The sequence below is a fragment of the Dasypus novemcinctus genome, chromosome 4 (assembly GCF_030445035.2).
Source record: "Dasypus novemcinctus isolate mDasNov1 chromosome 4, mDasNov1.1.hap2, whole genome shotgun sequence".
In the NCBI taxonomy this organism is placed as follows: Eukaryota; Metazoa; Chordata; class Mammalia; order Cingulata; family Dasypodidae; genus Dasypus; species Dasypus novemcinctus.
In genome coordinates, this window is record NC_080676.1 from 71466170 (window position 1) to 71492878 (window position 26709).

Sequence of the window (26709 nt, forward strand, 5' to 3'; positions counted from 1 at the left end):
TTGGGAGAAGAGTTTTTGCAGATGTGATCAAATTAAGGCTCGTCAGACAGGGAGATTATCCTAGATTGTCTGGGTGGGCCCTAAATGCAATTACAGTTGTCCTTATAAGAGGGAAGAGAGGCAGATTACACAGAGACACAGGAGAAAGGCAATGTGAAGACAGAGCAGAAAGGGATTTGATAATACCGTGAAGATTGGAGTGATGCAGCCACAGGCCAAGGGATGCCGGCGCTATCAGAAACTGCAAGGGACAAAGAACAGACTTTCCTCTAGTGCAGAGGTTCTTAACAAGATGTCTGTGAGCTTGAATTGAAATTCAAGAAAACATTCTTGTGGGGACGTGTTGGCATAGGTGTGATATATTTATTACGTAATACACAATACAGTGTGGGCTTATAAGTGTCCATGATTTTCACTTGACTGGCATAGAGGTCTGTGGAACAAAAAACGTTAAGAACCCCTGCTTTAGAGCCCTGCCGACACCTTGATTTCAACCCAGTGATACTGCTTTCATACTTTTGACCTCCAAAACTGGGAAAGAATAAATTTTAAGGCACCAAGTTGTGTTAGTTTGTTCCAGCATCCACAAGAAACTGATACAATTACCAGTGCCATGAAAGCCACCTATGTACCCCTGCCTGACTGCAATGCTCTCCTCCAACCTTGGGAACTAACAAGTACCTTGAATGTGGTGTTTATTATTCCCTGAATTTCATTATACTTTTGTTACATATGTATGTATTCTGAAATGTGTCATTTTATATGTAGTATTATACTGGATACTTCTTTATATTGCTTTTTTGCTAGACTTACTTTATAAATTATATATGTTTGTATGTGTAGTTCTAGTTCATTTTTCACTGTTGTATAGTATTCCATTATGTGTGTGTGAGTATCACACATTTTAAATCAGTTCTTCTGTTGATGAACGTTTAGGTTGTTTCCAGTTTTTCAGTCTGTGTCTGCTGGTGTTGATATGTAGGAGTTTTTCTGAACTATTTACCTGAAAAATGGAATTGCTAAGTAAAGGTTGCATACATCCTCAACCTGACTAGATATTGCCAAATGGTGCTGCAAATGTACTGATTGGGTTGGATTTTGATAGGAGGACATTTCTAAGGGGAATGATGTGCCCCAAGGTATAAAGGTTCTCTTTGACAGAGCATTGGCTCTTAGTTGATTCATGGGAGCAGATCTGAATCTCGTGTGTGTGTGTGTGTGGGGTGGTTTGCAGTATTTGCCCTTCTTTGCCACTCTCTCCCCATTCTGTCATGTCCTCCAAGGAACTGACAGGTGATTTGACATACCTTGATTGAAAACCCATGGACTGGGGGCATGAGAAGCAGAGGCATTATTAGGGCATCAACACTCTTAAGAGATTTGAGATAAAGATGTGTGTGTCTGACCATGTGTAACAAGCTTCAGCCTCTGATGCCATGTGCATCAAGTCTCCTGCTAATCTTGCTTGCTAAGGGAGTCATTTTATAATCCAGTGAGCTATTGCTCCCCCTGGGTCTTGGGGTATACAGAAGATACTGAAGGTATCTTGGCATTTTTGTAATTTAATTGCAGTTAATCAACTCAGGAAACCCAGGAAAGTAAATGTGACATCTCCAATGCATTGTGATGTTCTTTCATAATTTGTTACAAATGTTTTATAAAAATGCAAGGTATTTGTGGTGGGGTGATATATGGGAGTCCTGTATGATTTTATGCATGTTTGTTCTGTAACATCACAACTTATTGTTTACGTAAGTTCATGTACGAATGTTATACTTCAAAAGTTGTTTTTAAAATGAAAAGAGAAAAAAGGCCAGCCATAGGCAAAAAGGTGAAGTAAGTAAATCCTACCTTTGGCTACTATTGTCCCTGGTGACACTCCATTTTTGCCATTCATCCCAGGCAAAATGCTCTCTGAAGCTGCTCATGGCTCATCTACTAAAGGCATTCCTTTCATGAGGAGAACCCTGTGATCCGAACTTCTGTCCCCATCTAGCTCCTCTTCTTGATGTTAGGGAAAGCTCCTTAAAGAGTGTTTTTATTCTCACTGACTACCTTCTTTCTCCTCCCTGGAATACAGATATGATGGATGGAGTTCCACTATCCAAATGAGATTTTAAAAAAACTGTTTCCAAACATAATATATTACATGAGTAAATTTTATATATCCCTATGGAAAAATGTATAGCTCAAAGTAATGCATAGTATGAAAAAATAGGGAAGTGGACTTGGCCCAGTGGTTAGGGCGTCCGTCTACCACATGGGAGGTCCGCGGTTCAAACCCTGGGCCTCCTTGACCCGTGTGCAACTGGCCCATGTGCAGTGCTGATGCGCGCAAGGAGTGCCGTGCCACGCTGGGGTGTCCCCCGCATAGGGGAGCTCCACGCGCAAGAAGCGCACCCCGTAAGGAGAGCCGCCCAGCGCAAGGAGTGCACCCTGTAAGGAGAGCCACGCAGCGCGAAAGAAAGTGCAGTCTGTCCAGGAATGGCACCGACCACACGGAAAGCTGACACAACAAGATGACGCAACAAAAAGAAACACAGATTTCCGTGCGGTGGACAAAGAAGACACAGCAAATAGACACAGAGAACAGACAACTGGGACGGGGGGGGGAGGGGAGAGAAATAAATAAATAAATAAATCTAAAAAAAAAATTTCCCTAAAAAAAAGGAAAAAATACATGAAGATCAATTAAAAATCAGTATAGGGGAGCAAATGTAGCTCAAGTGGTTGAGGTTCCAAAATACGAGGTCCCAGCTTTGATCCCAGGTACCTCCTAAAACCAAAACAAACAATCAAAAAAACCAAAGCTTATGGTTCCCGTCCCCCCATATAGGTACAGTATTCCCGCCTTCTTAGATTTTACTTTATTAATCTTGTATAAAACTGTAAATGTTTGAACTGGAAGAGTCCTTAGAGATACTGCATCTAGTTCAGCTCTTGCGGTGTTCAGGTGAGGAGACAGGCCTGAGAGAGAAAAAGATCTGGGGCAGTAAGCAAGCTGATTGAAGTGGAGGTGGGAGCTGGGAAGACTGTCACTGGATCCCTTTCTAGTGTTTTTTCCACCACATCACCTCTTAGCATTACTGAGAGTTCAGTTTGCCTTATTCTGCTGGAAAATGCCAGATAACATTTGATGATTTTAAGTTCATATTTTCTATTTAGTCAAAATATTGACTTTAGCATAAAGGCTAACCATACTTAACAAATATTAAAAATTTTAAATAGTTTCTCATAATTACCAAGGTGAAAGGATTGTTTTTTTTGGGAAATCTGGTTTGAAAAAAAAAGAGTATCTAGACAACTGCGAAAATAAAAACTTTCTAAATTATGTGGTATCTCCCTTCAGGTCTCCTGGAATTATACAGAGGACCTAGTAGGTAGTAAATAGAGATTATTTTAATAAAGTAAGTTTGAAACTACAACATGTCCTATATCCATAAATTATGTCATCTCAGATGTGTTAGAGAAGTGGTCGGATGGGAGAATACTCCAAAAAGGTCTAAAAGTCTGAGGCAGTTGTTGGAAGAAGAGGCCTATTTTGGTGGGAATTTGGCACTAGACTTGTGAGAGTTTCAGGATGAAATAGAAGCAAGTTTTGGTATTTTAAGTTTTACGGCCTACACTAGAAACTGATAGCAAAAATAAAAAAGGAAAAAAATCACCTACAATTCCACATTGCTTTCATTTTCTCTTAGCACTTTTAGTCCTTGATTTTATGCCATAACTTGATGTAGCTATACAAACAGCATAGTTACAATGCTGTATTCTGCTTCTTTCATTCAATATTATATTGTGAACACCTTTGTTTTAGGGCTATTTTGGTTGCAAGGAACATTTACTCAGTCAAGTTAAATTACCTCAGGAAAAGTTTAGCATATGTGTCTAATCATAGAAACTTACAGAATCCAAGGACAGTATCTTAAGACAGCTAGGCTCCACAGGAATCTGAGTTAGCACATGGAAAGCCATCAGCTACTGAAGCTGCTCTATCAGGGGCCTCAGTGGGCCTCTGCTCATTTCTGCATTTCTGCTCTGTGCTCTTATGTCTTCACTTGTACACAGCCGATAATGGCCACTCTAAATGATACCACTTTACAGCTGCAGAGTTTCCCATCATCCTCTCCATAATCTTAAAGTCAAATCCTGGTTTGATTGGCCCAATTTATCTATTCCAGTCAGGCCACAAAAATCAGAAGTTTCTGTTCATCCTGTGGATTGGCTGTCACTGGCTCAGATGGATACACCCTGGTCCAATCAGATGTGGCTGTGGAGATGGAGTCACTTGGCCCAGACCTCAGTTCTGCAGGACCTGGAGGCCATGTGGGAGGGAATCCCAGGCAGTGAGTGTGGCTGTGTAGGCTTTTTTTTTAAAAAGATTGATTGATTATTTATTTATTTCCCCTCCCCCCCCACCCCGTTGTCTGTTCTCTGTGTCCATTTGCTGTGTGTTTTTTCTGTGTCTGATCACATTTTTATCAGCGGCATTGGGAATCTGTGTCTCTTTTTGTTGCGTCATCTTGCTGCATCAGCTCTCTATGTGTGCGGCGCCATTCCTGGGCAGGCTGCACTTTCTTTCGGGCTGGATGGCTCTCCTTACGGGGCGCACTCCTTGTGGGGGACACCCCCTATGTGGGGGACACCCCTGCATGGCAGGGCACTCCTGTGCACAACAGCACTGCGTGTGGTCCAGCTAACCATATGGGTCAGAAGGCCCTGGGTTTCAACCCTGGACCTCCTATATGGTAGGCGGACGCTCTATCAGTTGAGCCAAATCTGTTTCCTGCTGTATAGTCCTAATAACTACATGTTGTAATGACTGCATGACTTTACTTCAAGTAGCTATTCCATAATTTGGGATGCCATTCCTCTACTATTAGATTAAAATTTTAGTTTCACTCCTTCCAGTTTGGGGGCTGCTACAGGTAAAACTATTATGAACATTTTTGTGCATACATGATCTCTTTCATTTGGATTATATAAAATCACCTTTAAGTTATATAGAGATTGCATTCTGTGAGCACCTTCAGGATATAAAAGATAATCTTGCTGTTTTTGCTGGTTGAAAAAATGTCTGTACTTGCTAGATATTTATACTTGAGTCATTATAGGTGAGATAATAGGATGTGATATCTGGGATTTGCTTCAAAATACTCTAGAAAATAAATTTGAGGGTGGTGGAGTGACAGGTAATGCAAGATTGGTGATATGTTGATGACAGTTGAAGCTGTTATGGGCATGTGGGGATTTATTATACTGGATGCCTCTAAATTGATGTTTACGTCCCACTTTTCTTCTCTTCCTCCCTCTTCAGGCTTCATTGTTGTTTTTCCTCTAGATTCTTGGTACCCACATGTTGCCCTCTAGATGTCTAAAATTTTCTTGTGAAAAAATTGAACCTCTGTAGTAGGCAAGACACGTAAAAGATGCTAAGTGTAGTCACTTTCATTGTTCAGATGTTATCAGACAGCCGTTAAGAAGAAAATAACCACAATGAACTTATATTGTACTGTGAACTGCGTGGTAAGAGACAGTCAGACAGTTGAACACTCTTTGGAATAACTGCATTTTAGAAGAACAGCCAAGTGCCATTTGGTATGGTGGGCAATGTGAAAAACAGCAGGCAGAGGTGCGGAGAGAGGATCTTCTCCTAAAATATCTCCCTGCTTTGTACCACCTTTTTGCCCAAATGTTATCAGCCTTTTGGAATTTTGAATTGGAAGCTACATTTGGGTTCATATCTATTTAGATAAATGAAAATCATACATATTAATATCCTTGAAATTTTTATAATGTCTGATATAAAGAATTAAAGTCTCAAGGAAATTAATAGTTTATATTCATGTTAAACAATGCAAAAATCTAATCAAGTGGCTTAGTTTCCTATTCATCTCCAAAACATTATTAGATTATAAATGTAATGTGAGTTAAGTGAAATTGCAGGGTGATAAGATTACATTAAGATTCACAATACAAAAAGCAAACAAACCTCAAAGTACTTCCTGACTCACTGAAGTTGGAGCCCCCAGTGGCTTGACTGTACAACCTAGTGGTCACCTGTGTTGTGGAGGAGCTGAGACTTTCTCTGTGCTTCCATGTCACCCTCTGCATCCCTCTAACTCATCACCTTGGATTGTAATTTCATCTTTACACCTCCCTAGATGGTGAACTTCTGTGGGGGCTGGAAATTCTGTTTATTTCAATGCCTGGAATATAGTTGAGCCTCAGTAAATAACAGTTGAATGAAAGTGAAAAAAAAATCATTTTCCTAAAAAAAAAAAACCCATGTCTTCCCCCTCATCTATTCTCTTCTTCCTTGCACACACTCTAAGATGGTTCCATTCTTCAGTATCATTCTGAGGACCTCATGATGAGAAGGTAAACACTTCAAGGAAACTGCCTGTTGGAGCCTGAAAAACTCCAATGATTCCCCCTAAAGAGTGTCTCCTGTTTTTTTTAATAATTAAAACCCACAATAAGTAATCCAGTTCACAATCTACTGTGAGCACAGCAGGTCAGGAACACGTTTATTATTAGGCTAGCAAGGTAACAAAGTGGGGTATGGCTAAGTGTTTGGGACAACTTTCTTTGAGCTTCGGCTGTCAGATTTCCCTTCTGATATTTGAAATGACTTATCATGATTGGCTGGTTTTTCATTGAAGAATGGGGTGGGGTAGGGGAAAAGCAAAGCAAAAGAAGTAATATGCAGTGGATGCAGCTTTCTTTTGGAACCCTGTTACATGAACTCGGGGCAGTTCACCTGATCTGTGATAGTCATTTTCTCTATGTCAATGTTGTTAGAAGTCAGGATATCTTTTAGATAGGTCACTGTTTCTGGAGGGAGGAAAGGGTCTCTTCCCAAGATCCAAATGTGATCCATGTGAAAAAGCCAGACGAATGTAGTACAGGAGTAGACAAGTGCGTAGTTCTTATAGTCGGTGGCCAGAACCCAGTACGGTGAAGACGGCATCACTAAGAACCAGAGGAGGACAGTGTTAGGAGGGACCGGCAGAAACAAACCTTCACCTCAGGGACCATAGGAACAAGGCTCTGATGCCTTCTAAATCCGTGGTTCTTAATTCCAGCTTCACATTGGAATCACCTAGAGGCTTTAAAAATACCAGACCCACCTCCACTATCCCCTTCCCAAATTCTGATCTGGGGGTGGCTGGTACTTGTAAATGTACCCCAGTGATTCTAATATGCAGCCAGAGTAAAGAATCAGCGTTCTGGATTCTCCTTCCCTGGTAGCGGGTTGGTCTCCAGAGTCCCACAGTAACTGGAGGGTTTGACTGGACCCCCTTGACTACAGGCTGTGCTTGGCACCAGTGCACATGGAGGCACCACTTAGCTAAGTGGAAGAATGTAAGGCCAGGGAACCCAGGCTTTCCTAGCCTGTATCACCCCACTTCCTCCAGAACCTCCCTAAGGGAGGGGGCAGAAGCTGATGTTTTGTTTTTCCTTTCTGCATGACCTTTGAAAACCCTTTCACCATTAAGAGTATGGTAAATTTGTTGGTGGCAGATTATAAACACCTCCTCACAAAAGACCTGTAAAGAGTCACTGACTGATTCTAAAGGGGCCCCAAAGTGGAGAAATACCCTCTCCATCTGGATGCAGAAACTTCTTCCATGACTCTTACCTCCACAGCCAGGGGAAATTCAGAGCCCAGCTTGTTAACCTTAGCGGAAGATGGACCCAAATGGGAGAAAGCTATACACTGATTCCATAAGAACAAAACACTCAGACACATATGCTATCAGGTGCAATTTTCTTCCTAGTGGTCCATGTCCTCTACTCAAAATAATCCCTACATTTGCCAAGGCAAAATTCTCAGCATTCGAGAATAACCTTGGGAAGCTGTTGGACAAAGGAGGCAGTGTGTGAGTGGTTAGCGCTTGCCTGGGTGTCAAGGACAACACAAGGGGTGGTCCAGATGACCGCCTACTGCAGTCCCTCCCCTCTCTGACTTTACTGTTTGTAACTGAAAGCGGAAGGACACTTGTAGGAAGTCTGGGTGGAAGCCTGGACAAGACTTGGTCTAGATTGAGTGTTATTTCTGACGAACTTTTCTAGAACTGTTGGTGCCCTGCCTGCTTCCCTCACTCATGAGTGCAAATAGTCATCATACAATCTATTTTGATTTTCAACTGCTTGGTATATTCCCAGCTGGAAGCTCTTCAGCCCTGAGCTATTCTGGGAAAGTATGTTTCTCACCTTTTCCTACAGCAGCAGCATTTCCCCCCTGCACACCTGGCATGCATATTCTGTCTTTCTCTCCCAGGGTCTAGCTCTCAAGAATAAATTTACCCAGATATTTCCTCTCAGTACAGAAAACTTCCTGCATCTCTATTAGAAAACACAGTCTCCTATTGCTTAGAGAAGAAACTCCAAGCTCCCCATCAAGGCATCCAAAGCCCTCCCCAGCCTGATCTCCTTCTCCATGTACTGTCCCTCCCCAGCCTGATCTCCTTTTCCATGTACTGTCCCATGCTCTGAGCTTCTTTCTCCAGGCCTATTCTCCCTCCACTTAGAATGGCCTTTCCCATGATTCATCATATACTTTGCAAGGCCCAATGCAAACATCTGATCCTTTCAACCAGAATAAATCTCTCCCTCCTCTGCTTCCACAGACAACAGCTTATGCCTCTCTTTTAACTCCTGTCACAGGCTTCCTTATGAAGGTTGGGCACATATTTGACATTCACTCCAACCCCCATACCTGATCAGTGTTTATGAGAAAAATACTCAGTTGAGGGTTTGGAGACATAAGTTTTAGTTTGAACTCTGCCTTTACTTAGTCCAGAGACCTTGCTAAACTATCCAGCCTTCCTGTGCTTCAACTTTCTTACCTGTAAAAATGTTAAGAGATAGGAAGTGAACTTGGCCCAATGGATAGGGCATCTGCCTACCACATGCGAGGTCTGTGGTTCACATCCCGGGCCTCCTTGACCCGTGTGGAGCTGGCCATGCGCAGTGCTGATGCGCGCAAGGAGTGCCGTGCCACGCAGGGGTGTCCCTGCGTAGGAGAGCCCCAAGCGCAAGGAGTGTGCCCCATAAGGAGAGCCACCCAGCGCAACAGAAAGTGCAGCCTGCCCAAGAATGGCGCCACACACACGGAGAGCTGACACAAGATGATACAACAAAAAGAAACACAGATTCCCGGTGCTGCTGATAAGGATAGAAGCGGTCACAGAAGAACATACAGCAAGTGGACACAGAGAGCAGACAACTGGGGTGGGAGAGAAGGGGAGAGAAATAAATAAAAAATAAATCTTGAAAAAAAAATGTCAAGAGAAACAAACATATTCAAAGTCCTTTGCAGTTTACAGAGCATGTGCTGTCTAGTTTATCTTCACAACCCTGGGCAGTTACCCCTGGGTTGTAGATATGCAGTTAGTTGTCCATAGTCAGATGAGTGGGAGGAACGGTTTTCTCCTTCTCCAATCACAGCACTCCTATCTTCATCTATAAAATAATAACTTCCTCTCTGTCTTCTTCGAGGGATTTGAGGAATGGAAAGGAGTTAATGATTTCTCTTTTAACTGGTAACTTCAACATCTGCCCTGCAGGTAGGGAGAGGGACTCTAAAGTCCTTTCAACTTTAGAATCTTTTACAGTTCTGAGCTGAAATCTCCAGTGTATTTATACTGGCAATATGACTAATATTTTGAAACTTTTTCTGTTGTCTGTGTCTATTCCTCACTTGACTTGGAACTCAGTAAATGATTGTGACTATATATCTGTCAGGGGAAGCAGATGTGGCTCAAGCAGTTGGACACCTGCCTACCACATGGGAGATCCCAGGTTCGGTTCCCAGTGCCACCTAAAAGAAGACAAGCAAGATAGCAAACTGACACAACAGGCTGGTGTGGCGAGCTGATGCAATAAGATGATACAATGAGGAGACACAAAGAGGACACAATGAGAGACACAACATGCAAGAAGCAGAGGTTGCTCAAGCAATTAGATGCCTCCCTCCCATATGGGAGGTCCTGGGTTTGGTACCCGATGCCTCCTAAAAAGAAGACGAGCAGACACAAAGAACACACAACAGACACAGAGAGCAGACATTAAGTGCAAACAATGAGGGGTGGGGGATAAATAAATAAAATAAATCTTTAAAAAAATAATCTGTCAGGGACAAGACTCAAACTTGTCTCCATACTTGTCATCTCTTGCCTCCAAGCTTTTGCACGTTAGTTCTGCTAATATCCACTTGCTTTGGGGCCTCAGTTTCCTCTGGGAAATGTTTCTTCCAGATCCTCCTTCAAGAGTGGTTGGGTCTCCTACAGTGCATTCCCTACTGAAACACTTACTATATAGTTTTGTTGTAAATTGCCTGGTTACTTGTCATAGCTACTTGAATGGGCTCTGTAAGGACAGGGGCCAGGGTAGTCATGTGTACCATTCTCAGTGGCTTGCTCAGTGCATGGCATATAGTAGGTGCTCAGCAAATGGTTATGGACAGACTGGATGACACTCAGATATAATAGAAGTGCTCCAACCCAGGGTTTTGGCCTCAGCTTGCAAACCTCCTGTCCTTGAAATCTTCCCCAGAGAGAAATGGATACTCACACCAGAAAAACTTGACTCCAAGCTTGGCAGGCTCTGTGAGATTGGCCTGGGTGGCCTCGCCCTCAATTTGATTCACGGTTCCATCAGGTCTGCAATGAGTTAAAATTTTTTAAAAATCTGAGAAAAAAAAATCAATGAAAGACAAGGTTTGTGATGCTCAGGACCCTGGAGGCCAACATTGTAATGTCCAGTGAAGAGGAGCTGTTGAGGGAGCTGACATACCTGCCAGAATAGTTTCATTCCCTCCCTTTCCCTCTGTCACTGCCTCTGAGACCAAGTGGAAGACTGCCTGGGGCTGATGAGATGCAATAATTGAAGTGCTCCAGGACTAGATAATATGTTAGGACCTTTTTTAAAAAAGATTTATTTATTTATTTCTCTTCCCTTCCCCCCACCCTGGTTGTCTGTTCTCTGTGTCTATTTGCTGTGTCTTCTTTGTCCACTTCTGTTGTTGTCAGTGGCACGAGAATCTGTGTTTCTTTTTTTTTTTTTTTTTTTTTTTTTTAAAGATTTATTTTTATTTTATTTAATTCCCCTCCCCTGGTTGTCTGTTTTCTGTGTCTTTTTGCTGTGTCTTGTTTCTTTGTCCGCCTCTGTTGTCGTCAGCGGCATGGGAAGTGTGGGCGGCGCCATTCCTCGGCAGGCTGCACCTTCTTTCGCGCTGGGCGGCTCTCCTTACGGGGTGCACTCCTTGCGTGCGCGTGGGGCTCCCCTACGCGGGGGACACCTGTGGGTGGCGCGGCACTCCTTGCGCGCATCAGCACTGCGCATGGGCCAGCTCCACACGGGTCAAGGAGGCCCGGGGCTTGAACCGCGGACCTCCCATGTGGTAGACGGACGCCCTAACCACTGGGCCAAAGTCCGTTTCCCCTGTGTTTCTTTTTGCTGCATCATCTTGTGTCATTTCTCCATGTGGGCGGCACCATTCTTAGGCAGGCTGCACTTTCTTTGGCGCTGGGCAGCTCTCCTTCCGGGGCGCACTCCTTGTGCATGGGGCTCCCCTACGCAGGGACACCCCTGCGTGGCAGGGCACTCCTTGCACGCATCAGCACTGCACATGGGCCAGCTCCACACGGGTCAAGGAGGCCCAGGGTTTGAACCGTGGACCTCCCGTGTAGCAGATGGATGCCCTAACCAGTGGGCCAAGTCCGCTGCCACTATGTTAGGACCTTGTAGTGTGATTATGTTTGTTTTGGTTTGGTTTGATTTTTTGGATTATATGCAGTGATTGGAAAGGTCATTCCTGCTCCTAGGTTCTAAAAAGAGAGAGTAAGAAGACACAAAAACATCACACACACAGGGAAGCGAATGTGGCTCAAGTGATAGGGCCTCTGCCTACCATATAGGAGGACCTGGGTTCAATCCCTGGGGCCTCCTGGTGAAAAAGAAGAGAAAGTGTGCCTGCGGGGCAAGCCAGTACCAGCGTGGTGAGCCAAGCGCCCACATGGTGAACTGAGTGCCCACACAGAGAGCCAGTGCCTGCACAAGTGAGTCATGCAGCAAGATGATGACGCAACAAAAGAGAGGAGAGTCAAGATAAAGCACAGCAGAGTCCAAGAACTGAGGTGACACAATTGACAGGAACCTGTCCACATCAGAGGTCCCCAGGATTGAATCCCAGTGAATCCTAGAGGAGAAAGATGAGAAGAGAGGACAAAAAGAGAAATAGATATAGAAGATCACACAGTGAATGGACACACAGCAAAAGCAGTAGGGCGGGGTGGTGGGAGAGGAAGAGGAAAAAACCACACACACACAAAAGATTTACTTTTTTAAAATGAGCAGAGGTGAAGGGATAAAATAAGCACTGATTTAAGAAAGAATGCAAAATATGCAGCCTGGAGATCTGAAGGCTTTTCCCCCTCTTTGGGCCTCAGTGACATCATTTGCTATCATGTGACCCCTTCCAGGTTAACAAGTCCCTGATTGAGTGTAAGAGATTTCAACATTCGCCTGGTTAAATCAGTCAGTGAGGAAACCTTATTTCAGTGACGTTAAATGTGAAGAGATGTGCATCTTACAATTGATGCCACCTACATTTATATCTGGCAGTGTCTCCTCTGTTTTAGTTGTATATATAATGGTGGTGTGTCTTAAAATTGATGGTGTCTTAGATTGGATGAAATAGGTTTCACTCTTTTGAAGGGATCTGACCCCATTTCCAGATAACTCTCAATGACCCCACGAACCTGGGGAAAAGAGGGAGGATGGGGGATAGAGGCAGTGAAGAGGGGGTTGCTCAGGTATCAGTGTGCTCTTCCAGGAAGCTGACAGGGGAGCTGCCTGTCCATCCATCCTTGGAGGGTGGTGGAGAGGCAGGCAGGAAAACTAAAAGAGTGACAATGTGTTTTAAAAAGTCAGTAGGCTGTGCTCAATGGTGATAGATGTCCTGGAAACCAGATATAGGCAGCATGCTTGGAAGGTTGGAAAATGTACTGGTCTGCAGTGTCTTTCATCATCATGCAGGGCTGGAGACCTTGCCCTGCTCCTTCACCTGGAACACAAAGGCAAAGCCTTTGTATCAGCATACAGTAACGTAGCAACAAACCAGCCTTTCCCCAACAGATGATTCCTTTTGTCACCATCATTTGTATTTTGCTCCCTAAGAGTCATCACAACACCAGTCTTTGGCTATAGACTCAGAGCTTGTTCATAGAAAGAAAAATGCATGTGTTTTCAAGGATAGGAGCAATTGACAATAATAGCTAATATTTACTAAAGTGATTACTATATTCCAAATACTATTCTAAGTGCTTTACATGTGTTACCTCATGTAAAGTAATAGAACCTACCTTCTTAGGTAAGTTCTGTTACTGTTGCCATTTTATAAATGAGGAAACTGAGGCCTAGAGAATTTTCACAATTAGCCTAAGGTCACATAGGTGGTAAGTGGCAGAGCCATGATTTGAAAGCAGACAGTTTGACTAAAAAGCCTGAATCCTTCAGCTCCTAGCCCTGTGCCAGTTTTTTTCTGGCTTTCAAATTCTCTGACATTGGCTAAGAGTATTCCTCTGTTCAGACTCCCTACCATATCCTCTGCTTATTCTGCAATCCTCTTGGAAGGAGAAATGATATCATTTTCTTGGACTAATGTGGTGGTTTGAAACTGTATGTACCCCAGAAAATCTTGTTCTTAGAGCTAGTCCATTCCAGTGAGTGTAACCTATTGTAAGTAGGTTTTCATGAAGTTACTTCAGTTAAGGCATGGATGTTAATCTCCTTACTGGAGTCCTTTCTTAAATGGGAAGAATACAGAGAAAGCCATGGAAGCAAGAAGTTGAAAGCAACGAAACCTGGAAGAGAAGGGAAAGAGCAGCAGACACTGCCATGAGTCTTGCCATGTGACAGAGGAGTCCAGGATCGCTGGCAGCTGGTCTTTAGGAAGAAAGCATTGCCCGATGATGCCTTGATTTGGACATTTTTCTCAGCTTCCAAACTCTAAGCTTGTAAACTAATACATTCCCATTGGTAAAGCCAACCCATTGTATGGGTATCTGCTTTGAGCAGTTTAGCAAACTAAAACACTAATGAGCCTTTTCCCTTGTGCTCTGCTGTCATAAATAGGTGCAAACCTAGAGGCAGAACAACTGTATTTCTTAGACTAATAATCAGAATCCAATTAAAGAGGACTCCTGGCCAATTTCAAAGGAGTGGTTGGGGACTCTCATATGTTTCGGGGTCTGTATCATTGTCTACCTCTTCATCTTAGAATGGGACAAAATATTTGAAATGAGGCCATTGTAATTTGGGGGCCTACAAAATTCCTGTGAGACCTTCTGGGCATCCGCATCTCAATTCCTATAACCCTTCCACAGGTTCTGAAGTGAGCTGTTTCTTTCTTTAGAAACCCTCAAGAACCTTACTTAATTTCTATGGTTTTGCAGTGTCAGGGAGTCAACCCATTGTGTTTTGGTCTAGAGGGTTAGTGCATAATGGGATGGCCACAGGCTGGATTGTAGCTGTTTTCTTGGAGTTGAAAATGTCCCTAGATTCTGGAAGGAACAAAAAGGACAACCCGGGAAACGGACTTTGGCCCAGTGGTTAGGGCGTCTGTCTGCCATATGGGAGGTCCGCGGTTCGGACCCCGGGCCTCCTTGACCCGTGTGGAGCTGGCCATGCGCAGTGCTGATGCGCGCAGGGAGTGCCGTGCCAAGCAGGGGTGTCCCCCGCGTAGGTGTCCCACGCGCAAGGAGTGCGCCCCATGGGGAGAGCCGCCCAACGTGAAGGGAAAGTGCAGCCTACCCAGGAATGGCGCCACCCACACTTCCCGTGCCACTGACGACAACAGAAGCGGACAAAGAAGCGAACAAAGAAACAAGACGCAGCAAAATAGACACTGAGAACAGACAACTGGAGGAGGGGGGGGAAATTAAATAAATAAATAAATCTTTAGAAATAAATAAATAAATAAATAAATAAATAAATAAATAAATAAATAAAGGACAACCCTTCATTCCCAGTCTAAGACAAAGTTCTCCTTTCTTTTATTTGTCCGCTGTCTTTTTCCAGCCACTTCACTTTCCTTGGGTTCAAATCTCAGCTTCATCACTTATAAGCTGTGTGACCCTTGGGCAAGTTACTTCACCTCTCTGTACCTCAGTTTCTTTGTAAAAATAGGGTTAATAATAGTACATACCTCAGAGATATTGTGGGGATTAAATGAATATATATGCATATATATTCATTTTCTCATAGGTATTTGCACATAAAAATGTCTAACACATAGGGAATACTTAAAAATACTAATTCCTGTTGTTTACTGTTGCTGTTATGTTTCTTGATGTGAGGTGGACAGGGTTTTTTTTGGTGGCTTCTTTTAAGTTTATGTTTGCTTTCCAGAGTGTGACTTTTTGGATCAAATATCAATCTATTAGAAGCCCTCAGTAACAAGAAAATTTCACTTCCATAGCATATCTGTTCACATAACTTAGAGTGTGACTATGTATGTATGCGATTATTCTTGCTCAGTAAGAAAAGGCATTCTCTAATTGTGAAAGCTGTCCAGAGATGGGTAAGCCATTATGGAAAGTGATGAGCTCCCTGTTTCTGTAAGTGTTTAAGCAAGGCTGGATGACCTCTGACAGTACATAGTATAGATTAGGAGCATCTCTCTTGGGGTGAAGACCCTGATGTCCTTTGCTACCAGTATTTCTATTTTGCAATGAGGGCAGGAACCCTGTCAGTGTGGGTTACTCTTGAATCCCTAGCACATCTCATAGGGTCTGGTATACAACAGATACTCAGCAAGTTGTTATGGAAATTGTCGTGTGAATTCCTGCCTGCTGTGAGCAGGCAGTCCAGGCCCAGCAGTGTTTGCATCCTCCCTGAACTAGACAGCAAGGACACCCAGTCACTCCAGGACAGCACTCTGTGGGGCTGGCTCCAGGATGTGCATTGCTTTTAAAACCACAGCCACTCACCTCATCTCCTGGTTTATCACTTTGATGTTTCCGTTTTCCATTAGTGAGTAGTTGGCTTGGATGCAGCTTCCCTTCTCAAAGCTCACTGGGATCTTCTCAATTTCATACCACCTCCCAAGATACTGTGGAGATAATAACATGTAGAGAAAAATCCTGTAGCTCTCTGGGGATCTGTGAGCTCTTCCCCATTGTCTTTCAGAAGCAGAGCCCTTTCCTGGGGAAACCAGGCAAAATAGGCTGCATTGTTCTCAGTGGCAGCTGCTGCAAGATACAGATTCAAATGTGAATAAGGGAATCCAATATGTGGGCATTGGTTGAATGCCACATTCTATTCCTAAAGTACTCTTTATTTAGATATGCTTTTAGTGTCCTTTTATCTTCAACTGAAATCTACGTTAAACTCTAAACTCTGTTAAAGGAGGAGATTGGTCTGTTTGATGTAAGGTGCCTTCTGTCTCAGATATTTTATGGTTCTACAAGGCATCTGTGCATTTTGTGCCAAGTCAAACATGTTCACTGTGGAAAGCTAGGACTCCAGAGTTGGTTGAAATCTCCTTATAGGACCTCACAGTGGGGATTGAGCACAGAGGCTTTTGGCAGGTGATCAGGATTTAAAAGACATACTATTCTTCTGCTGCATTCTTGTGGTCAGTGCACAGCTACAGGTGTACAGAATCAATTTTAAAAGAAGTATGTAACTGCAGGTGCAGGTGGGGGGAAGCAAGCACTCCCATATTCCATAGAACACATGTATAGAGACTTTACCAATTTACAACCATTATGGAGGGCAATTTGTCAATATCTAAAAAAGCTAAATATATATGCCAGCACTTCTGGGAATGTATCCTCCTGATATAAGAAATGATGTATGCACAAGTTTATTCATGGCAATATTATTTATAATAATAAAAGGCTAGAAATAGCCTAAATGGGCACTAGAAGGGGATTGAGTAATTAATGATGGTCCAACCATACAATGGAATGTTATCCTCTTTTAAAAGAGTGATATGGAATCATCTACAAGATATATTTAATGAAGAAAAAGCTAGGTGCAAAACAGTATATATATTATTCTATTTTTTGTGTAAAAAGTAAGAAAAAAGTTATTGTATTAGTTTTTCTTGCTATGGTAACTAATTACCACAAACTTAATGGCTTAAAACAACAAAAATCTATTATCTTACCATATTGTAGATTGGAAATCTGACACAAGTCTAACTGGGCCAAAATCAAGGTGTTGGCAAGGCCACATTCCTTTATAGAGGCTCTAGGGGAAAATCTGTTCCCTTTTCTTTTCCAGCTTCTAGAAGCCACACACATTCCTTGACTCAGGGTCCCTTCCTCTATCTTAAAAGCCATCAATGGCAGGTCAAGTCCTTCTCATATTGTATCTCTTCTACCAGCATCACATCTCTTACTCTATCACTGACCATAGCTGGAAAAGGTTCTCTGCTTTTAAGGACTCATGTGATTAGATTGGTCCCAATCTCACGGTCTTTAACTTTAATCATATCTGCCAGGTCCCTTTTGCCATGTAATATAACATATTCACAGGCTTTGAGGACTAGGGCTTGATCATTTGGAGCCATTATTCTGCCTACCACACTTATGTATGTATTTCTTTGTATCTTTAAAGGATTCACAGTGAATTGTTTTTACTGGATGCCACTGGGGGCAGGGAGAAACTTGGGGCAGAGGTACTGGCTGGGGTGGGAGGGAAGCTTTTATTATATATTCTTTTGCATCTTTATAATTTTGAACCATGTGAATACATTTGCCTAGCCAAAACATTAACTGAAATTGTTTTAGAAATTTAAAAATGTATTAATAGATTTCTGGGAAGATGGCATGGGAATAGGCAGGCAGGGCTCAGCTCTCTCTCAAAAATGACAGAAAGTGCCAAAAGCTGTCTAAGAGATCTGCTTTGGGGTCAGCAAACCAGGACAGTGCTGCACAACGCCCAGGAGGGTGAGGGACAGAGAGACAAAGAACCTGATACAACCACCATGACTTACTAAACCCCTGAGGCAGCCGCAAAGGGCATCCATCCCCCACCTTCAAGGAGAGCAGCCTGAACAAAACCCATGACCCACTGCAGCCAACTGCGAGGGGAATAGACATCTTGCTCCCTGGGAAAAGGGATGGTGCAGCAGTGGGAGGAGAATTTGGCCAGCAGAGCCTGCTTTGAATTTTGGCTCTGGCCAGACCAGGAACATAGGAAAGCACAGGTTGAAACACATCCTTGGAAAGGCACTCCAGCAAGCACCATCTGCTGGCCAGTCTGGAAACTTTAAGGAGAAAAACTATTTTTACGTCTCTGATAACCTGAACTTTTGGGAGAAAATCTGCACCCCATTAGTGATTACCTGGTCTTGTTTGATAACTTAAGCTCAGCAATTTTTTTAAAAAGATTTATTTATTTATTTATTTATTTCTCTCCCCTTCCCCACCCCCCCCCGCCCCAGTTGTCTGTTCTCTATGTCTATTCACTGCACGTTCTTCTTTGTCCACTTCTGTTGTTGTCAGTGACACGGGAATCTGTGTTTCTTTTTGTTGCATCGTCTTGTTGTGTCAGCTCTCCATGTGGGCAGCACCATTCCTGGGCAGGCTGCACATTCTTTCGTGCTGGGCAGCTCTCCTCCCGGGGCGCAATCCTTGCGCGTGGGGTTCCCCTATGCGGGGACACCCCTGCATGGCACGACACTCCTTGCGTGCATCAGCACTGCATGTGGGCCAGTTCTACATGGGTCAAGGAGGTCTGGGGTTTGAACTGCGGATCTTCCATGTGGTAGACAGATGCCCTAACCACTGCGCCAAGTCCGCTGCCAAGCTCAGCAATTTTAAAGACTCAAAGTAAGTTAAACAAAAAATTAAAGAAGAGCCATGAAAAAAAAAAAAACCAATACCAGGCAAGAGAGAGAGAAATTTACCATCAGATTAGATTTACCAACATATTCTGATGCCTAGAAATCAGCAAAAAATTACAAGCCATACTAGGAAACAGGAAGAGATGGCCCAGCCTAAGGAACAAACCAAATATCCTGTTGAGATACAAGATTTAAGACAATTAATCAGTGATAGTCACACAAAACTCTTAAATCAATTTAAAGAATTGAAGGAAAATGTGACTAAAGAGATAAAGGATATTAAGAAGGCACTGGGTGAGCATAAAGAGTAATTTGAAAACCTGCAAAGAAAAGTAACAGCTTATGGAAATGAAAGACATAATGGATGAGATTAAAAATACACTTGGAGGGAAGTGACCTTGGCTCAATAGATAGAGCATCCACCTACCACATGGGTGGTCCATGGTTCAAACCCAGGGCCTCCTGACCCATATGGAGCTGGCCCACATGTAGTGCTGATGCCCTCAAGGAGTGCTGTGCCACACAGGGGTGTCCCCCGCATAGGGGAGCCCCACATGCAAGGAGTGCACCCCATAAGGAGAGCTGCCCAGTGCGAAAGAAAGTCTAGCCTGCCCAGCAGTGGCACTGCACACATGGAGAGCTGATGCAGCAAGATGATGCAACAAAAAGAGACACAGATTCCTGGTGCCACTGACAAGAATAGAAGCAGACACAGAAGAGCACATAGTGAATGGACACAGAGAACAGACTACTGGGGCAGGGGGAGGAGGAAGGGGAGAGAAATAAATCTTAAAAAAACAAACAAACAAAAAAAACCCCCACAACCAAATAAGTAAAAAAAAACCAAACATTTAGTGGTACATAAGAGCAAATTTCAATTGATCAAAGACAGAATTAATGATATTGAGGGCAGAAAATCTGAACTTGAAAGACAGGAGAACAGAAAGAAAAAACTGGGAAAAGTGCAACAGGGTTGCAGGGAATTGAATGACAATGTGAAATGCACAAACATACATGTTATTGGTGTCCTAGAAGTGGAAGAGAATGGTAAAGGGACAGAAAGAATATTTGAGGAAATAACAACCGAAAACTTCCCAACCCTTACGAAAAACACAAATATCACTAATCAAGAAGGAGAATGAGCCCCAAACATAATAAATCTGAATAGACCTACCCTGAGACAACTCTTATGCAGAATGACAAATATCAGAGATAAAGAGAGGATTCTGAAAGCAGCAAGAGAAAAGTAAAGCATCACTACAAGGAAACCTCAATAAGGATGAGTACCAATCTCTCATCAGGAACCTCTCATCAAGACAGTGGTAATGATGTATTGAAGGTTCTGAAAGAGAAAACCTCCCAGGCAAGAATTCTGTATCCAGTAAAACTGTCCTTCAAAAATGAGGGTTAATTTAAAGTCTTTACAGAAAAACAAGAACTGAGAGAGTATGCTACCAAAAGACCAGAATTACAAGAGATTATAAAGGAAGTACTACAGCTTGAAAGGAGAAAAGAAGGACAATAGACTTGGAGGAGAGTGTAGAAATGATGAGTATTAGAAAGGGTAGGCAGCGGACTTGGCCCAGTGGTTAGGGCGTCCGTCTACCACATGGGAGGTCCGCGGTTCAAACCCCGGGCCTCCTTGACCCATGTGGAGCTGGCCCGCACAGTGCTGATGCGTGCAAGGAGTGCCCTGCCACACAGGGGTTCCCCCACGTAGGGGAGCCCCACGCGCAAGGAGTGCGCCCCATAAGGAGAGCTGCCCAGCACGGAAGAAAGTGCGGCCTGCCTAAGAATGGCGCTGCCCACACGGAGAAATGACACAACAAGATGATGCAGCAAAAAGAAACACAGATTCCCGTGCCGCTGACAACAACAGAAGCAGACAAAGAAACAAGACGCAGCAAATAGACACACAGAACAGACAACCGGGGTCAGGGGGAAGGGGAGAGAAATAAATAATAAATCTTAAAAGAAAAAAAGGGTAGAGTAAAAAGTAAGAAGGCAGACAATAATACTATATGACAACAGAGAGCCAAAGGATAAAATGGCTGAAGTAAGTAATGCCTTTACAGTAATAACATTGAATGTTAATGGCTTAAACTCCATAATCAAAAGACATAGATGGGGAAACGGACTTGGCCCAGTGGTTAGGGCGTCCTTCTACCACATGGGAGGTCCGCAGTTCAAACCTCGGACCTCCTTCACCAGTGTGGAGCTGGCCCATGTGCAGTGCTGATGCGTGCAAGGAGTGCCGTGCCACACAGGGGTGTTCCCCCACGTAGGGGAGCCCCACGCGCAAGCAGTGCGCCCAATAAGGAGAGCCACCAGTGCGAAAGAAAGTGCAGCCTGCCCAGGAATGGCACCGCACATACAGAGAGCTGACACAACAAGATGACACAACAAAAAGAAACACAGATTGAGCTGACACAACAAGATGATGCAACAAAAAGAAACACAGATTCCCGTGCCGCTGACAACAACAGGAGCGGACAAAGAAGAAAGACACAGCAAATAGACACAGAGAAAAGACAACCGGGGTGGGGGTGGGGGGAGTTGGGAGAGGAGAAAAATAAATAAATCTTAAAAAAAAACACAAAAACAAGAGCATTCTAAAAAAAAAAAGACATAGATGATGGAATGGATAAAAAATTATGAGCAATCTATATGCTGTCTGCAAGAGACTTACCTCAGACATAAGGACACAGCTGGGTTGAAGGTGAAAGGTTGGGAAAAGATTGTCCACAAATAATAACCCCCCCCCCCAAAAAAAGCTGGAGTAGCAACTAATGTTGGACAAAATAGATTTCAAGCTGTTATAAGGGATGAAGAAGGTCATATATTAATAACTGGGGCAATTCACCAAGAAAAAATATAATAAATACTTATGCATCCAAGTTACATGAGGCACACACTGGCAATACTGAAAAGAGAAATAGACATCTCTACAATAACAGGTGGAGATTTCAATAGCACCACTCTCAGCATTGGATAGAACATCTGGGCAGAAGCTAAATAAAGAAACAGAGTTTGAATACTATAATAAATGAACTAGACCTAACATACATTTATAGAGCATTACAACCCAAAAGAACAGGATATACATTCATTTCAAGCGCTCATGGATCCTTCTCCCAGATAGACCATATGTTGAGTCACAAGACAAGTCTCAATAAATTTTAAAAGATTGAAATTATAAAAAACACTTCTCTGATCATAACAAAATGAAGCTGGAAATCAATAATGAACAGAAAAAAGGAAATTTCATAAATACATGGAGATTAAACAACACACTCTTACAAAACCAGTGTCTCAAAAAAGAAATTGCAAGAGATTTCAGTAAATATCTTGAGATGAGTGAAAATGAGAACACAACATATCAAAACCTATGGGACACCGCAAAGGCAGTACTGAGAGGGAAATTTATAGTTCTCAATGCTTACATTAAAAAAGAACTAGGGAAGCAGCATGGCTCAATCAGTTGGGCTCCCGTCTATCATATGGGAAGCCCTGGGTTTGCATCCCAGGGCCTCCTTGTGAAGGTGGGCTCACCCTCACGCTGTGGAGAGTCACCCGGCCCACAGATGCCATAGAGTGCCGCCCAGCCTGCAAGTGCCGCCCAGCCTGCAAGTGCCGCAGAGCACGGACTCAGCAAGGTGACTCAACAAAAAAAAGAAAGGGAGACAAGCAAAAAAAAACAACAGAAGAGCACACAGCGAATGGACAGAGAGAGCAGCCAGCCAGCAAGCCACAAGTGGGGAGGAGAAATTAAATAAATAAATACAGACACAGAAGAATGCACAGCAAATGGACACAGAGAGCAGACAGCAAGCAAGCCACAAGGGGGGAATAAAAAAAAAAACCAAAACTAAAATCAAAGACCTGACTGGAGGAACTAGAAAAAGAACAGCAAACTAATCCCAAACCAAGCTGAAGGAAAAAAATAATAAAGATTAGAGCAGAAATAGATGAAATTGAGATCAACAAAAACAAAAAAGGGAATAAAAAACCCAGAAGTTGGTTCTTTGAGAAGATCAACAAAATCAACAAATCCTAAGCTAGACTGACAAAGAAAAAAAAGAGAGAAGAGGCAAATAAATAAAACCAGAAATGGGTTGGGGGATATAACCACTCACTCTGCAGAAATAAGAGCGTAAGAGCATACTGTGAACAACTGTATACCAAAAAACTAGACAACGTAGACAAGATGAACAAATTCCCTAGAAACATGCAAAGAACCTGCATTGACCATAGAAGAAGTAGAAGACCTCAACAGACCAATCACAAAGAGACTGAAACAGTCATAAAAAAATGTCCCAAAAATGAAAAATCCAGGACCAGATGGCTTCACAGGTGAATTCTGCCTATCATTCAAAGGTAACCTGATACAATCTTTCTCAAGCTCTTCCAAAAACTTGAACAGGAAATAATGCTACCAAACTCATTCTATAAAGCCAACATCACCCTAACACAAAAACAAAATAAAGATACTAGGAAAAGATCAATATTTTTCATGAATATAGATGCAAAAATCCTCAACAAAATATTTGCAAACCAAATCCAAAAGCACATTAAAAGAATTAAACAGGGAAGCAGATGTGGCTCAACTGGTAGAGCATCCACCTACCATATAGGACGGTCCAGGATTCATGACCGAGGGCCTCCTGACCCATGTGGTGAGCTGGCCCATGCACTGAGCTGCCGCATGCAAGGAGTGCTGTGCCACACAGGGGCGCCCCGCGTGGGGGTGCCCCAAGTGCAAGGAGTGTGCCCTGCAAGGAGAGCCATCCTATGCGAAAAAAGTGCAGCCTGCCCAGGAGTGGCACCGCACACTCGAAGAGCTGACACAGCAAGATGACGCAACAAAAAAAAGAGACGCAGTTTCCTGGTGCCACCGAGGGTGCAAGCGGACACAGAAGAACACATAGCAAATGGACACAGAGAGCAGACAACAGGGGAGAAAGGGGAGAGAAATAAATAAAAATAATCAATCTTTAAAAAAAAAAAAAGAATTAAACACCATCATCTAGTGGGTTTCATCCCAGGTATGCAAGGGCTTTTCAACACAAGAAAATAAATTAGTGTAATAAACCACATTAATAAATTAAAGGAAAAAAATCTCACAATCCTCTTCATTGACACAGAAAAGACATTTGCCAGAATACAGCATCCTTTCTTGATAAAAACATTCCAAAAGATAGGAATAGAATGAAGCCTTTTCAATATGGTAAAGGGCATATATGATAACTCTACAGCTAGTGTTGTAGTCAACAGTGAAAGACTGAAATCTTTCCTGCTGAGGTCAGGAAAAAGACAAGGATGCCCACTGTCACCACTGTTATTTAATATTGTTCCAGAAGTTCTATCTAGATAAAGAAATAAAAGGCACCAAAATAGGAAATGAAAAAATAAAATGTTGGCTATTCACTGATGATATGATCCTATATCTATAATTTCCTGAAAAATCCACAACAAAGCTACTAGAACTAACAGACGAGTTCAGCCAAAAGTGGTGGGTTACAAAACTAATACTCAAAAATCAGTAGTGTTTCTGTATACTAAAGATGAGCAATTTGAGGAGGAAATCAGAAAAAAATTGTTTTTGTAATAGCAGCTAGAAGAATCAAATATATAGGAATAAACTTAACCATGGACATAAAGGATTTGTATACAGAAAACTACAAAACATTGCTAAAAGAAACCAAAGAAGACTTAAATAAATGGAAGGACATTTCATGTTCATGGACTGAAAGACTAAATATCATTAAGATGTCGATTCTACCCAAACTGATTTACAGATTTGATACAATCCTAGTAGAAATCCCAGTGGCCTTTTTTGCAGAAATGGAAAAGTCAATTGTAAAATTTATTTGGAAAGGTAAGGGACCATGAATAGCTAAAAATATCTTTAAAAAGAATGAAGTTGGAGGACTCTCACTTCCTGACTTTAAAGCATATTACTTAGCTGCATTGGTAAAACAGCAAAGATGTCTGTCTAAAGACATACAGATTGACCAATGTAAATGAGTCAAGAACTCAGAAATAGGGAAACGGACTTTGGCCCAGCGGTTAGGGCGTCCGTCTACCATATGGGAGGTCCGCGGTTCAAACCCCGGGCCTCCTTGACCCGTGTGGAGCTGGCCCATGCGCAGTGCTGATGCGCGCAAGGAGTGCAGTGCCACGCAAGGGTGTCCCCCGCGTGGGGGAGCCCCATGCGCAAGGAGTGCACCCGTGAGGAAAGCTGCCCAGCGTGAAAAGAAAGTGCAGCCTGCCCAGGAATGGCACCGCCCACACTTCCCGTTCCACTGACGACAACAGAAGTGGACAAAGAAACAAGACGCAGCAAACAGACACCAAGAACAGACAACCAGGGGAGGGGGGGGAATTAAAATAAATAAATAAATCTTTAAAAAAAAAAAAAAAAAAAGAACTCAGAAATAGACCTTCACTTCTACAGTCAAGTGATTTTTGACAATGCTTTCAGGCCCACCCAACTGGGCCAGAAGTCTAGTCAACAAATGGTGCTGGAAGAACTGGATATCCATATCCAAAAGAAAGAAAGAGGACCCCAATCTCACACCTTATACAAAAATTAACTCAAAATAGATCAAGGAACTGAACAGAAAAGATACAACCATAAAACTCCTAGAAGGAAATGGAGCAAAACATCTTTTTGTAGTAGTTGGTAGTTTCTTAAATTTTATACCCAAAGCATCAGTCACAAAAGAAAAAATATTTAAATGAGACCTTCTCAAAATTGAACACTTTTGTTCTTCAAAAGACTTTGTCAAGAAAGTACAAAGGCAGTCTACTCAATAGGAGAAAATATTTGAAAAACACATACTTGATAAGGGTTTCATATCAACACTATATAAAGAGATCATACAATTCAACAATAAAAGGACAAGCAACCCAATTAAAGAATGTGCAAAAGACTTGACTAGACATTTCTCCAAAAAGGAAATATAAATGGTCAAAAAGCACATGAAAAACTGCTCAACATCACTAGCTCTTAGGGAAATGCAGATCAAAACTACAATGAGATACCATTTTACACTTTATAGAGTGGCCGTTATTTAAAAAAACAGAGATCTACAAGTGCTGGAAAGGATGTGGAGAAACAGGAACACTCCTTCACTGTTGCTGGGAATGTAGAATGGTGCAGCCTTTGTGGATGACAGTTTGGCAGTACCTCAAGAAGCTGAATATACAACTGCTGTATGACCCAACAATCCTGCTACTGGAAATATATTCAGAAGAACTGAAAGCAAGGACATGAACTGACATTTGTATTTCAATGTTCATAGCAGCATTATTCACAATTGCTAAAATATGGGACCAAACCAAGAGTCCATCAACCGATGAGTGGATAAACACAACGTGGTATATATACACAATAGAATACTATTCAGCTCTTAGAAGAAATGAAGTCGGGTTACATATGACAACATGGTTTAACCTAGAGGATATTATGTTGAGTAAAATAAGCCAGACACAAAAGGACAAATATTATATGGCCTCACTAAAATGAAGTAAATACGATGAATAAACTCATGGAAGTAAACTCTAGAGTATAGGTTACTAGGAAATATAGGTGGGTTCAAAATGTGATCTGATGCTTAATGCATGTAGCATTATTAATAAGGTGAACTGTAAAAGTGTGGAAATGAATTGAGTTGAGAGTAATACATTATAATGAGTATAACTAACAACGCTGATTTATATATGTGATTGTAGCTGAAAGGGGCAGTATGTAGAAGTAAATGTCAATTGAAAGGAAACTAGAGAATAATCTAGGGACTGTATAACATAGTGGTTTTGGTAGTGGATGAAGACTGTGGTTA

At 42.4% G+C, this 26709-nt stretch overlaps 1 protein-coding gene across 1 annotated transcript in view; it reads right to left on the reverse strand.

The window, feature by feature from the left end:
- Positions 1-6500: 6500 nt before the first annotated feature.
- APOD (apolipoprotein D) overlaps positions 6501-26709 on the reverse strand; it is a 29094-nt gene continuing 8885 nt past the window's right edge. Inside the window, exons 3-5 of the mRNA XM_004465905.3 lie at positions 15999-16120; positions 10579-10667; positions 6501-6972 (exon numbers count right to left, since the gene is read on the reverse strand). Of these exons, the coding sequence (XP_004465962.1) occupies positions 6737-6972; positions 10579-10667; positions 15999-16120 (447 nt within the window). The 3' untranslated portion in view covers positions 6501-6736. The remainder of the gene's footprint in view (positions 6973-10578; positions 10668-15998; positions 16121-26709) is intronic.